This window comes from Apteryx mantelli, chromosome 1 (assembly GCF_036417845.1).
Source record: "Apteryx mantelli isolate bAptMan1 chromosome 1, bAptMan1.hap1, whole genome shotgun sequence".
In the NCBI taxonomy this organism is placed as follows: Eukaryota; Metazoa; Chordata; class Aves; order Apterygiformes; family Apterygidae; genus Apteryx; species Apteryx mantelli.
The window spans coordinates 208816397-208831803 of NC_089978.1; the positions used below are offsets into that span (position 1 = coordinate 208816397).

Here is a 15407-nt window from a genome sequence, read left to right on the forward strand (position 1 = left end):
CTTTCATTCCCATCTGATTTCTCCCTCTCGAGTCTCATGCAGATTCACTTTTAAACAACATACATAAAAAGGCAAACTGTAATCCTGCAAACACTTTGGATATAATGATTTTCACTGCTATGACACTGTTACGTCCCCTCCATTCAATATTAAAATTAAAGGTAGGCACAGAGCTGGCTCAAGAGTTTTCTGCCATATGACCCGATTGAATTTTGCCGCGATGGATGAATGGCTAAAGTGATGGGAAGAGGAATGGGAAGGTTGAGGAGCATGGCTTGGAGTAGCGAAGCCTTCAAGAGAAGCCTGGCTTTCTGCTCTGTCCATACTCAGTGGAAAGCCGTAGCTGACAGCCAGTCCTGGCCTCATTAGCTGTTTTGCGTAGCCTCTGCTTTCCCTCCTTGCCCTCACAGGAAGAGCAGCAGTAGACCAGACTTTCTAGGTGTCCAGAGCAGACAAAGTTGACAACTGTTTTGTCACACTTTTGCATTAGTTTTGTTACCACTGGTAATCTGTGGCTTTAGACTGCTGCCTGCCTCGCCAGAGCTCCTCTTGGGCATGTAGGTGTTTACTGTGTTTACTAAAATGCATCCGGTTTAAAATGTAGTCTCTTATTCAAGTAAATATGAAATAGAAATAGTTAATGTTTATAATATTGCATTGGCATTTAAGCAAGGTGTTATGAAATATTTAATACGTATGAATGATATAGTGTAATTTGAATATATGCTGATCAATATGTCTTCAGCACTGAAAATATGAGGCAGTGAAAAAATATTTTTAGCAACAAATCAAAATAGCAAAATTCATATCTTTCCTTGTACATTTTTTTGTATATTGATCTCACATACTGCTTTTTGTAATAGTCATCATCATAACAATGCTTAGAAATCTTAAGTAATCGTTCAGGATATTATGTTGTGCTAGGTGCTGTACATTTCTCAAAAGATGTTCCATGCCCAAGTGGTTTATAATCTGATGAGAAGGTGAGTTGGCAAATGGGCATAAGGACACAGCAAGGTCATTATTAGTGAGCAGGGAAGGCAGCAGTCACAACACACCAACAACATAATCACTGTCAAGGGCTTTTAGCCAGGCTTCACACAAAAGACAGTTTTTGTGGAACCTATGTAGTTCATTTCTTGATATTCTTTAGGAAAAACAGTATTACAGTCTCTTGATTTTAGTATTTGGGGCTCTCGGAAAAGCACTGAGTATTACGAGGGTTTGCAAGAAAACATCAAGTTCTTAACAGAACTACAGTGAACGGCAGGAACAGATTCTGGATAGCTTTGGGATTTGGGATAATCATTAGGTTTTATTTTTAGGTTTGTATCTGTAATAAATTACTTGTGGGTAAATGCTGTGTTGATTTATCCAGGCTTATGAGCAAGAGGAAATGATGAAAATATACAACAGTTTAGACTTTTTGGTAAAAATGAGTATGTTGCATTTGCATTACTTGATTTCTGAGGTATAGAATGTAGATCTTGAAACTACTTGCTTTGGAAAATGTTATAGACAAAACACGAATGTTTGCTTGTCCTCTAAGAGAAGATTTTCTAAGGCACAGCTGACAGTAATGCCATCCATTTTCTGTTGAAAATAAATGGAAGTCAGTGTCTTAGAAAATGTCTTTTAACATAAAACTATTGTTCTGTGTACTGAAGTCTGAGGTCTTCTCAATGATCTGAAAAAAATGTCGCAGTTGAACAGCTGAGACAACTTTTGGGATATCAGGATCAAATGTTTTATTTTTATTCAGCTGATGAACCTTCTGACTGGTAATAGCTCTCTATTTCGCACATGAATAAGGAATGAGAATATGTAAGTATACGTTTTTAAAGTTGCTGAATACATACAGGAAAGGAGGCAAAAATAGTTCCTCCGTTACTGAGCTTTAAACTGAATGCTGCACAGTTTGAAGACTTTCCCTTTGTGAACTTCCTTTAAACAAAAATGAACTTTTTCAGATTGCTGAATAGAGGAATTTCATATGAAAATTGATCTAAATATTTCATTCTAGCCTGATAACTTCAGTTGTGCTGTAGCAGTTTTGTTGATTTTTTTTATAATGGTTTGGCAGTTGGTTAGCTAGGGATTGTGATGCTAAGTGAATAATAATTATTTGACATGTAAGTATGCCTTTGTTTTAGTTATTCAGTGTTATGAATAAGTAAAACTTATAGGTTGAGAGAAATTATAGACGGACTCTTTCAGATTTCTTGGTCAAATTTGTACTGATTTGGTGCAGTTGTTTTCAGTTTTGCTCTTGGCCTAAGCATCACTGAAGATGACCTGAATGAGGATTGCAAAGCCACATGTTACAACTTTTTTTTCTCGTGCAAGTTTTGAAAAGTTCTCAAATACGTTAAATTGAGGCTTTGCAGTCCAGTGTGTGGTTGGATATTTTGGATTTCCTTTTTGTGAGATTTTTCAGCACATCCAAAGGAAAAACGTTGTTTGTGTTCATATAAAAAAGAAAAAAAAAGCAAAACTTGAAATAATAAAAAATGAAATTTGTATAGCAGGCAGATACTGGCTCAATCCAGCAGAGGGAGCAGCTGAACAACCTTGAGGTTGGTTTTGGAAAATCTGTCTGTAGGAAAACGTGAAGAAGGCCATTTAACTGCTTGTGTATTTCTTAAAAGGGTATTATTTGCCTGGATTACAATGATAAAATGTTAGATTTATAACGTTTTATTAGTATAGTCAATTATCCATATATATTTTGAAAATTACATTTTTATTAAGAAGATTGAATAGCTACTAAGGTTAGAATCAGTGTGTTGCTTAGTGTTACAAATGTTCAAGGAGTGTAAACTGAAGACACTTGCCTTTCATGGTGTCTGTGCATGAAGAAATATTATTACTTTGCCTTTTCATATAGTTCTTAATTCTTAAGCATCTAAAGAAAGAGCACATATTTATGGCCAAAAAATCTCTATTACTGTGCATCCATGTTACAACTGTCAGTGATCTGTTACCTGAAACTGCACTGCAGAGTTACAGATCATTTGAGTTTGTACAGTGAGTAAACGATTGTGTTTGCATATTGAATTGCACATCAAATGTCACAATTGCCTCAGATAGTTCCTGTTTTAAAAATTTAGTTTTATATTTATATAAAGCAGTTATATTACAGTAATAACAAGCCAGAATCAATATGGATGTTGGAAAATGAAGAAGATATTTCCACCTATGTACTCAGTTTATGACCAAAAGGCAGTTGTTTGGGAGTGAGATATAAGTGGATAGTGAGTTCACATAGTCAGAGTTTGGTGATGAGCTTAGAGAGGCTAGATCAGCCTCTGCGTGGCAATGGTTAGGCATGGAGAGTTAGTATGATGAGAGGCACTGTGGAGAATGGTGGTAGTGAGAAGTGGGTGGGGACAATCAAAAAAGAATCCTCTAAGTGTCAGAACGGGAAGAAAATCTAAAACCTCAGGCGTTATTTTTGGGATAGCTTTTACAAGCTATTTTTCTGATAATAGGCACGGGGAAATATGAACAAGAGAGTGTGTCCCAGGAAAATATCTTTTGGATCAATGTATGTTAATCTCTAGTTAAAGATACAGTTATGTTTTGAAATTTTTACCAGGCACGGAAACTTCCAATTTATAGTTTTGATTAAATATTCTCTATGGTAACCAGAGCTTGTCTGGTTATGCAGAGGTAATGCAAAGTAGTCCAATAAGCCAATACTGAAAAGCAGATCTTTTTATATTCTATTTTATCAATATTGGTTACAGATCAATTTCTGGTCAGGGTTCTCATTCAACATACTCTTTAATTCGCAAGATTAATCTAGTTTTGAATTCTGTTTTTCTTTAATTAAATAAAATTATCCAATCTTCTATGTATTTTTTATTCAATGCATAGTAAAAAACTGAAATTCTTAGTAGGCAGTGTTAGAGAAATACCATGTATTTTATTCCTATCCTAAATCCAGTGGTTTTTAGTCTACCAATTGAAATATGCGGATACATTCAACATTACATTTAAAATACAAATGAAATGTAAAGATAAGTGATAAGAGGAAATGCATCTACTTTACAGTATTTTAAAAGAAGCTAGTAGTTGCATTTGTTTTAATAGTTTCATATCTAGATGCTAATTTGCTGTTAACACAAAGATATTAATTTGCTGTTTCTTTCCACAGGCTCTGCTTTCTGGTGTAATTGTTATGCATCCAGAAGATCCACTTATGTTTTTAGAAGAAAAACTTAAAGAAATAATGGAAAAGGGACTTGATGCTGGTTTATGGTACATCTTAAATGTTTTTGTGTGTGCTATGTGGTTTATAATACTGAACTTAGACTTTTTAAAACATGCTAATGCCACGGCATCTACTATGTAGACTGCAAGTTAAATATTAGTATTCCTTATAATGGCCTATGATATTACAAATATAGTAAGACCAATATTGACAATATCTCCTAAAAACATAGAAAACATTTTTCTTTTGGAATCTGTATTTTTTTTCTACAGAATATTTAATGAATATGACTTCTACTTAATGCTTCTCTTAGTTTGATAAAACCATTAAACCCTTAATTTTGTGGTAATCAAAATTGAAGTGCTCATTACTTTTTACAACTTCATTGCAGTCAAGAGTATATTTACCTATATGAGCCAGGGGTGTAGTCCTTTATGTATTGAATCATTAATTGTATTATTTTCCATTTTTTCTCTCCTCTGTGTGTTCTTTCACTCTTAAATCACAGTGTGGGATGAAAGAGACTGAGGATTTAGTCCTGTTTACACTGGAACCTTAGAGAATGTGATTGGCTTAAATGGAAGCAAGTTTTGGTATTCAAAATATACTTACAAAGCATATGTAAACAGTATGTTACAAATGCCTTCTGAGTTTTTAAAAAGATATATCATAATAGTTTATTTTTTCTCAGTCTCTCAGTGCCCGCTGTTAGAAGAAATAGCTTGACTAGCTTCTAGTTATTCCGTGCCTGAGAAAAGAGAAAGTATATATGTGTATTCCTAGTTTATTATTCAGAAACCAAGATGCAATTTTGCTTTAGCTCTGAATATTGTCAGGCCATATGTTCTTACCTGTTTTTGAAGCATGTTCAGTACTGTTAGTGCAGCTCTTGTGAAAATTATTTCTCCTCATTTGTTAATATTCACATATAAATGAGTAATTTCATGGTTCATGTGTATTTCAAGTAAATTTGTGCTTGTAAATATGCGATCTTGGAGGTACAAATTCTAGTCCATTGAAGGTTTTGAATATCAGGAAAAGATCTTCAACTGGTGCAGAGAGAAGAGCAGCAAGCTATTGGTATTTGTCATGACATGAATCACTAAGAAGATAGAGTGCTGTGGTTTTTTACTAACTGGGCTTCATCCAAGTATGTAGTTGCATTCATAGGTGTCATGGGTGCAATAATCAAGTCTGTATTTCATCATAGTGTCAGGATTAAGGTGCAAGAAAACTTTAAATATTGAGAAGAACTTCTGCTAACATTGTAGTGTAAGGGAATAAGAGGAGAAAAAAGGTGACCAAAGGTTTGTAATAATAGAGATGTCTGGAGCCAAAAACTGCTGGGGAGTGAAAGCTTTGTATAGGAGGGAGATGGCAAGCAATGACAATTCTGTTTTACATATAAATGCTATACTATATAATTTCTTTAGAATTCTGCTTAATTGGGTCTGCTATCACAGATGCATTGTTTTTAGTAAGAGACTGTTCTGTTGAGATACTGAATTCTGTAAGATGCCTCATCATTGTCAGAAAATTGTTGTGTTCATCACTACATTAAAACTGGCTCCGAAAGACCCTGCTGCTCTATTTAGATGGGAGCTAGAAAAACTTAAAGAGAGAGACTTGGAAGAAAGAGAGGGAAGAGAATAGAATTGACAATGTCATGGTTAATGCTAGGAAAACATCCATCTTCCACCTAACTTCGTAGGGCTGGCCAGTGACTACCCATGTGTAGGTGCATTTAATGGGTTCTCAAGGACTTACCTTGCTTCCATATTCTGTGCAAATGTCACCCCTGGTTGAAGTTTTTGGTAGGAGGTGCATAATAAATCCTTCATCTTTGGCCCACTGCAGCAGAGATCTCAGGAGCTGTGTGGGCTCCTATCCACTTAGGTACGTCATGGTGATGGATAACATCATTTCAGTGGGTGATGCAGATCTGTGCCCTTATTGTATCAGGCTTTTCCTTGGGTTTCTCCATGTGTAACAGAGGAAACCAGTGGATTCACCAACAGCCAATGGTCTGAACCATAATAATTAGGTTTTATTGTTTACTTTGCATTATTTATGATGCCATTCCTACAAGTTGAAGACCTACTTGATTTTTCTGTTAATTTTGGCTCTCTGGTAAATACTTTTTATTTCCGTATTTTTCATGGAAGCATAATACAGCATAGTTCTTTTTGATTTACTTGGCTCTTGAAGTGTGTCCTTTTCTTTTTTAAGGAAACAAAATAGTTTACCTACCTACACTTGCCATAACCTATCTGCAACAGCAGGAAACACTGCTCTAACTGCTGAAAATTTGAAATGACTGTTAAATCAGTATTAAGATGAGAAACAAAATAGTTTCTGTCTTGATAATTTCCTTTCAGATTATATTACATTAAATATGTTCAGCTCTGATGTACACAATGTTTCAAAATAGCTTAAGAGTAGCAATAAAATATGGTCATTTGTTTTCATATTTTGTAAACATTTAAAAATGGCAGGTGTAGTTAGTTGTAATGAGAGTGATATAGGTCAATCTTTTAATAGTAATGTTATAATAATATTATAATATGTAACTATATTAAGTACAGAGGAAAGATGCATTTTCTTTTTGTGATACTAATACAGTTAATATAATTTACTTCTTTTCTGAAGGTATATGTGTATTGATCCTTCTTTACGGACAAACTTGAAGAGGATTGCAGAAACTTACCTTAATACCCTTTTTGAACTAGATGATGAACAGCTGGTAAAAATCTTTGAGCATTTGCATTAACTCTATGCTATGAAAGAAAATTTCTGTGCAGAATAGTCAAATTCTAGTTTCAAGTTTTTTCATGTTTCTTTTTTATATTTTACATGAGAAATAGGATACCTTGAATTTCTTTCTGTTGATGTTGATTTGTAATCTTTCAAAAATTCATCAGAGATGGGCATAGCATGTAGGCATATGGTGGGGCACAAGCAGTACCTTTTCCAAATATGGTCATAGTTAAAAAAATTTCCATGTGAATGAGTGCAGTTTCAATTGCATATTTTTTCCATGTATTATTTAGTTATATATAGACAGATTCCACTAAATATAATAATGAAAATCATTTAAAAAGGAAGTGAAAAAAGTTTACTAAAACTGTGCACTGACGCACAATAGCTATTTTTACACTGTGTCTACAATTTTAAATTAAATATGTCTGGGAACATTCCTGGCCGTTGTGGCCAGCTACTATGGAATAGCTTTTATTTATGTTAGTAAATTATCTTAGTCTTCAATACAGGGTGTGTGTATGCAGACTGTCTAGAGGGGATGGTTCCTGGATTGTTCTATCAAACCATGATAGGAATTTTTCAAGAGAAGAACTAAGTGGTACAGGTAAATCCATGTCAGAGAATGTGTGAACAGTTACTATGGCCAGGTGTGTTCCACTGCCTGGAAGTGTTCCTGAGTGTGTTTGAATGTACTAGCATAGACACAACGTTACAGACTCGTTCAGCTGTGGTTTATACATTTTAAATAAACAGATAGTTTTATTCTATTATTTGTACACATAAAATATAACATAAATGGATGTATTTAAAATAATTCTGTTTATATAAATTCATATCTCTATATTTTACTGTACCCAGCAAAACCAAATCCTGTTACAACTGCCATTCTAATTTATAATTAGACAGATATTGTTAAATATTATTTTAGAGAATAAATGGTTGCATTTATATTCCGTTGTATTGGTCATACTACAATGAATTACATTTGTCATTGCATGACTGTCATCTAATACGTGTTTAGGCAGATATGAAGGATACCAAATAAAGAAAATAATTTGATGGAGATTTTCTGTCACCAGTTTTCAGAATATTTTTTCTATTTGAATATAAGTACATTCAATCTGTCTACCCTTTGGAACTCTACACTAATTAATACTCTGTAGGATTATTTGTAGGACTTAAAATTATAGTTGAACACTGGTAAATTTGTAAAAATGCTGTCAACACTGAGAATGAGAAGTTACAGTTAAACATAGTATTCTTGTACATAAATGAATAAGTAGGAAAATATTTTGATTTTACCAATCCAAAAAAGTTACCTGGAGAGAACAAAAACTGTTATTGTAAAATTTCTTTTACAGGGATATTCTTAAAATACAAGACCTTAGACAATGGTCTTACAGAATTTTAAAAGTTCAAACAGGATTATTAAAATAAATATTGGTTAAAATCATGTGATAAATCGTGTGATAAATGGTTTACATACTAATGGTATGTGAAAGAGAAGAATTTTGACAAAGAGTAATTGAAATATTTCTTTTAATATGCTTAACTGCTAGATACGGTTAATCAATAAAACAGTGCATTTAAGGGATGAAAGACTGAAACTAAGTTAGATTGAGCTTTCCCTCAAGTACACATACTAGTTCTGTTTTGTATGCTAATTTAGCTTTTCCTTTAACTTTAATGTTTAAAAACAGGGGTGTAATTTGATAGCAGAAGTACTCATAACTATAAACAGAAAATTTTATTTGAACATTCATCTCTCTAAAGTACATACTTTAATTTGCACCAGTCCAAATGGAAAATAAAGATAGGAGATTTCATATTTTTGTTTGATTTTTAAATATTCATAATACAGTGCTGCTTTGTGTACTAATGCCATGAATAATTTGCTTAGATGACTACAGAATTATGTGCCAAAGCATTGGACTTCTACAGAAGAAACTTAATGAAGTTATATTTTCAGTAAGTATATGCATTTTAAATATATCTCAGGAACATCTTAGGGAACATCCTTTAAGAAAGGAATAATTATGTCATTCCTTTGGTAGGTAAAAAGAGGTTTTCATTTTCATTGAACAACATAATAAGAGAGATTAGAAAATTAGATTATCTGTTTTTACCTTACTTTAGCAATCTTACTTTACGTTAAAACTAGTTAATTCAGAATTTCTGCCTGCTCCAGGCCTGAACAAATTCAGTTGACGTTTCTGTACTTTGATTAGATCTATTTGCAAGGAATATAATAATAAACCCAAGAATTAAAGGATAATTTGAGACCCACTAAAGTTTGGGTATGAAAGTGAAAGATCTGGGTTCTCTTCTGTTTTTTCTTCAATTTTCTTTGTGCTTGAAAGTAAGTAATTTGTGCTTTCTGTAGTCCAACATTTCTCCTCTATAATGGGAAGATTATTAGATATGTTTAAAAAAATGGTTGTCACAAATAAACTTACCCACTAATTTCTTTGTTATAAAATTGAATAAAAATTTAATGGGCCTCCTTTTAGGAGAGATCAGATTAGAGATTTAGCAATACTATTTTGTTTTGAAAAGCATACAGTACTCATTATATCTGATGTACAACTCTGTTAGAAACACTAGTGTAAATCCTTACTAAGAATCACAGAATCATAGGGTTGGAAGGGAGGTCAAGATGTTGCAGACTATACCTAGGTCATCCGTAGTGAATATTTGTCAAGCTTGATTTTAGTGATATCAGAGAAGTGCTGGAGACACAACAATCTCTGCAGGCTGTTTATTCCAGTGATTCATAGTCCTTTCTACTAGAAATGTTTTTCCTAATACCTGAATCTTCCTTGGTACAAAATGCCTTTTTTTTTCTATTTGTCTTATACGCTAGGGACATGGAAGATTTTTGCTTTTCCTTTGCAGCAGCTTTTTGAAGATTGTCTGAGCTAACAGTTATGTTTAATTATAACAGAAGTTGGATTGGAACAATAGAGTGTTCCACTCATAATTGCTTCCAAATATATTAAATGGAATCCTTTTTTACTCCCAAATGAGAGACATTTTGACACATGAAAGTAGTCTTGTAAAGTCGCATTCGTTTGGTAGTCTTTCCAGCTAATCAGATTTGGAGACATACTGTATTTTAATGCATCAGCAACATATGATTCATTTGAAATACATTTTTGTTCAGGATCTGATTACTTCTCATCATTTAGCACAGAAGAGAAATAGAGTTTTTACTGGAAGTTAAAATTGTTAAAAATACTGAGTTTTTATTCTATTACTTTAATTTTTACTTGTATTGCCAAGAAAATTTAAATAGCACTTTTAGTCCCAGTTCAAGGAAACAGTTAAGCAAATGCATACATCTAGCACTGTTAAATTATTTTGCATAAATACTTAAAAGTTCTATAATTATGGTTCCATATGATAAAATATATCCAACAGCAGCAGGAATATGTGATTGTGGAAACATGCAGGTGTTTTATTGATCAATAATGTAGAATATTAAGAAAAAGTAGAAAATGAGCAAAGTGAATTATTACTGAAAAATGTTACTAATATGTATTTTGTTTAAGTTATAAATAACAAACATCAATTCAGAAGTTTATACTGATAAACTTGACTGCTTTGTGTTTCATAGCAGATTGAAGAGTTTTACGGATTTTACTTCATTCAGGTTGGGAGCCATACTAAATTGTATGTTGTATTTTAAAATTCAGAGGATGGATAAAATATCATCTACTGAGAAAGAACAAAAGAAAAAAGACAGAGCAGAAGATGGCTCTAGCAGTAGTCCATTATAAATTCCGAATAATAAGAGTTATTATTCAGAAGTGGAACATCTGGGCACAGATTCACAAAGAAAAAAAGACATGTAAGTCTTCATAGCTGTTTTTCTAAGACAAAATTACATGTTATGCTGTATTAATTGAATATGAAATATGCTTTTTTCAGAAAAAAAAAAATGGCCCAACAATATGTCTTGCTTTTAAACTTTCGGTCTCTCTTTTTGCTGTGCTGTATTGCAGGATGCCATTGGTTGACCAGCAGCTTAATCCTGTGAGAGGCAGTGGTTCCCTGTAGTGCTTTGCTAGGATAGTGCTGGTACTCTCCCCTGAAGATTTAGGAACGGAGCTGATGCAAAGCAGGCTTGGGAGTTGTTAGGGAAGTGGAGTCTGTGTAAGAAGTACAGGGTGAAGTGGGTCGATATGTTCTTCTGGGAGGTGAAGAGCACAGTGATTGGGGGAAAGCAGGAGGGGTCACAAGAGTCAGAGTCTTGGCTTCTGTTAGAGGGAATGAATGCTTGATAGGAGGTGGGGAAGGAGTGAGAATCAAAATATATTAATCAAAAAAAAAAGACAGAACAAAAAATGCTTTGTTCACTCTGCCTGACACTTTCTGTGTTCCACAGATCCCGCCAGTATGGGGTTTTTTGAATGTCTCCACGCAGAAGGAACTGTGAACATAGACTCTATTAACCTGACTTCACTCAGTCATACAGAAGCTCTTTAGAAGTACAGAATGGGGCAAAAGCACTACATGTAGCTATGGACTTGATCTCATAGGGTTATGTGTGAATCAACAGCTCTCACAGAGCAGGAACCCCAAACTGTTGTCAAACTTCCCTAAGCAGTTTTCAGAGCCTTTCTCTTCTTTTCTATTTCTTTTTCATTCTCTTCTAAATAGTGCTTTCAGCAAAGGCAACTTTTGTTAATCTTAAGTCCACAGAAGCATCTGGAGTCATCTGGAGACATCTGGTGGGCATAATTGCACAATGTATTTTCTTCCATGACAAAGCTGGCATACGAAGAAACTCTATTCAGGCATTCCTGGCTCTGTTCCTCAGTTTTTTGACTCTTCACTTGTACCATTATAACTGTTTGTGGGATTGCACTGTAAACTAGGGTACTGGAATGATTTACAGTTAAAAAAAGTGTTGGTCTTTTTTCTTGAATAAAATCTGATCACTTTTGCAATCTGCTTATAATAGAACTACCTGTGCTGGGGGCACAACCAAGGAAGGAGTGATCTGTGGCAAAAGTACAGGAGTGAACAGTGTGTTGTGAGAAAGGATTAAATGGGCTGGGAATTTCTAAACTAGTTTTGCCACCAGTGTGGTATTAGATCCTGACTAATTAAAATCAGACCGTGTTCATGTAGAACGTAGTTTGGCCCTCCCATCCAATCCTGGGAAATTTTGCCTGCCTCCCTTGGGTCTTTTGGACAACAAAAAATTGATGGTATTTTGTAGTCATTTGCCCTGCAAATCTTTCCAGTTTCTGTACCTTATTGAGTAGTGTAGCATAGAAAGTTATTAAAGTGTATAATTAAAGTGTAAAGTGTACACTTACTGAAGTGTGTAATTAAGTAATATCATACAATATGTTCCCTGGAACATGTAGCATTTAAACATGGCTAAGATAACAGAAAACAAATTTAGGAATATACTATCAAAATTGCATTTTTTGCTGGATTTGAGATACACTGCTGTTTTTTCACAAACAGATATAAATTTAGTTTATTTCAGTTGAATTTCAAGACACCTTTTTGTTAAAAATAATAGCTATGTTAAGTGATGCTATAGTGTACATTTAAAATTTCAAAATTTACATTTTAATCATTGTTTTTGAAGAAGAAGACTTCATGCCACATTTGTCGAGCTTAGCCCTGGTCCATGACACAGGATTATGTAGAACTAATTACTCAAGCAGCTGTTTGTTCTTAAAAATCTCCAGTAAGAGTCTCTGAGTTCTCTTTGTAGCTTGTTGTAGTTTTTTACAAGATTAACAAAGAAAAAGTAATTTTGAATGATGACTTAAGCTTTATTTCAGAAAATTGTAATGATTTCCTCTTGTCTTTCCTTGAATGGCTGTGAAGAACATTTTATTTCCATTGCCTTTGTAACACCTTTTATGTATAGAAGGACAGTTACAGTATTCCACATGCACACTCTTTGCACCCAGACTAAAAAACACTCAATTCCTTCAATCTTCCCTCAAAAATCATGTTTTTTAGTTTGTATTAATTCATAATGAGCTTGTGGTCTTTCATAACCCCAAATCTTTATCTGCTGTACTGCTGCCAAATATCCTGTATGCTTTTTTGTACATTTAACACTTAAGTGTAACATGTAGCACTTGTCTTTACTAAATTTACTTTTATGACTTTTAACTCCCTCTCCACTTTGTCAAGACCATTTTGAATTTTGTCCTGTGAATTGCTCACAGTTTTTTCCCTCTCCAGTCCAGGTGGCATCTACAAATGGTAGGAATGTGCTCCCTTCTATGCCATCCAAAACATTTTTAAATTTATGAAGTTATATGTTATTTCACTTAGGTCTGTATATATTTTGCAGCTTCAAGTCCTATGAAATTACTGGCTTTGGTAAATCAAGCTGTAGATCAATAATGTCTTATATGGAACTCTAATAAAATGCAATTACATCCTATTTATGCTTTGCTTTCTGACTTGGAATCCTATTGTAAAGTTTTTAATTATATCTATTACAAAAAGTTGTTATTTATATCCTTACAAAAAATGAACCGAAAAGCTACTTTATTGAAAAGTAATTTGGTAAACAATCATCATCTAAGGCATTTAAATGACACACTTGTTCTTGATTATGGTCCCCAAATTGTTTATCATTAAATATGTTTTTCAGTGGCAACAAAGAGACTACAACAGATCTTTAATAAAATATCTTTAAATGCTGTCTTAAAAGCTTGGCATGCCGAGGCCTGCAGTTCTTTGAAAACAAAAGCCTATTTTGAGGTATGCAATATATACTTCTAATATAGTAAACTCAGTGATTAAAGATTACCTCCATAAATTCCAACTGTTATGGAAAAACAGCTCTATCAATATTAAATGAAGCATTTTACTGTACTACTGCGAATACTACTGTTTAGTGCTTACAGTGTTATGGAAGTAGACCATTGCCTATGTGTGTGATCTAGAGGCCAATTTATGAGTAAAAGCTTGGTCATATCTTAAGCAGCAAAAAGTGTTGAGTGTTACCATATATTATAAGCAATTTATCTAGCTTGGATCGTGTGGCTGATGTCCATCTCCCATTTGAGATGGCTAATAATGATGATGCCTCTAGACCCCAGCTAGCAGAATCTAAAAGGTGTAGATCCCTGCAGAGTGAGGGGAAGTAGCTCCATCCCCTCCCAAAAAGTATGAGGTAGACAAAATGGGGGGGGGGTACATCACCTGTGAGTTTGCAGTGCATACAGCTGCATGTGCACTTCTGGACCACATACGCCCCATCTCCCAGCAGTCATATCTGGCCTCACCGTGGGAAATAAGGCTCTTGTATTTTCTGGGAAGGTTTCTCCAGGAAAAGGAAAACCATGCTGCAGCTTGGTGGGATGCTAAGGAGATACCATGTGGGAACTGATAACATGGGGGTTGCAAAAATCACACTCACGCAGCTAAAGCTCTCCCAGTGTTTGGCTCCTTTTGCTTCCCCTACTGTAGGGTGGTTGGTCGGAATGAAAACCACCTATGCACAATTAATCCTTTGCTGGCTGCCAAGCACCAGTTGTCACATCCTTCCCGGAGTAAACCTATCATCAATCCTGCTTCTTCACTAGTCCCTAAAATTATTTGGTTGACTCTAACTTGTAATGTTTTCTTTCTTGTCCCTCCCATACCTTTTCCTTAGTCTGTTTTCTTGCTGGTATTTTAAAACATCTAAAATGTTAGTCTGAGTGAACTGGGTTAACAAAAGATGTCCTGCTTCTGGAGGACAGCAGGGCATTCTTAAGAAATAATATTCTTGAAATTCTTTCCATTCTTAATAGCAGTTATAAGGACTGGTTTGACTTCTGTAGTTAGATTAGAATGCATATAACAAAAAAATATAGCTGAATCTCTTCACATTTTTTGATTAGTATGCACTTTTGCAGGCATTTTGGGTGCAATTAAATTACCTAAACATAGGCACTTGGTGTAATTTGATATGCCCCAGGATAAGGAAAGGCCAGACCAGGCAGGCCTCCATCAGTTCTTGAGCCAATGCTCAAGAAGTGCAAGAATTATCTGCAAGTCCTGTGTCATAACTGCCAGTCTTCTGTGGGAGTCTTGGATACTCCAGGGCATCTGAGATGACACTCTAATTGGCTTTAAAAAGCATTATTAGGCCAATAATGATGATGATAGGAAGTAAACCTAATGGGCCAGAAGGACTCATATTGCTGCTAACGGGCAAATGAATTTTTCAGAATGGCAAATTATAATCTAAAGCTCATTATCTCCATTTGTTCTATTCTTTCTGTCTCTCCCACCCATTGTCTTCTTCCTTCCCATTTTCTTTACTAATTTTTTCCTTTCCTCCATATTTTCTCCTTTCTATTCTCTAACAGTATGTTTCTGTCATACAATGTGCACAAATCAGTGTACAGAGTGTTTTAGTTTGGAAGTGTAGATTGTCTCCTATGCTTCTATATTG

At 34.4% G+C, this 15407-nt stretch overlaps 1 protein-coding gene across 1 annotated transcript in view; it reads left to right on the forward strand.

Annotated features, from left to right (window-relative positions):
* Positions 1-15407, forward strand: part of FBXL13 (F-box and leucine rich repeat protein 13) — a 104897-nt gene that overhangs the window by 2882 nt on the left and 86608 nt on the right. Inside the window, 5 exon segments of the mRNA XM_067316775.1 lie at positions 4160-4263; positions 6866-6959; positions 8877-8944; positions 10672-10826; positions 13614-13723. Coding sequence (XP_067172876.1) covers positions 4160-4263; positions 6866-6959; positions 8877-8944; positions 10672-10826; positions 13614-13723 — 531 coding nt within the window.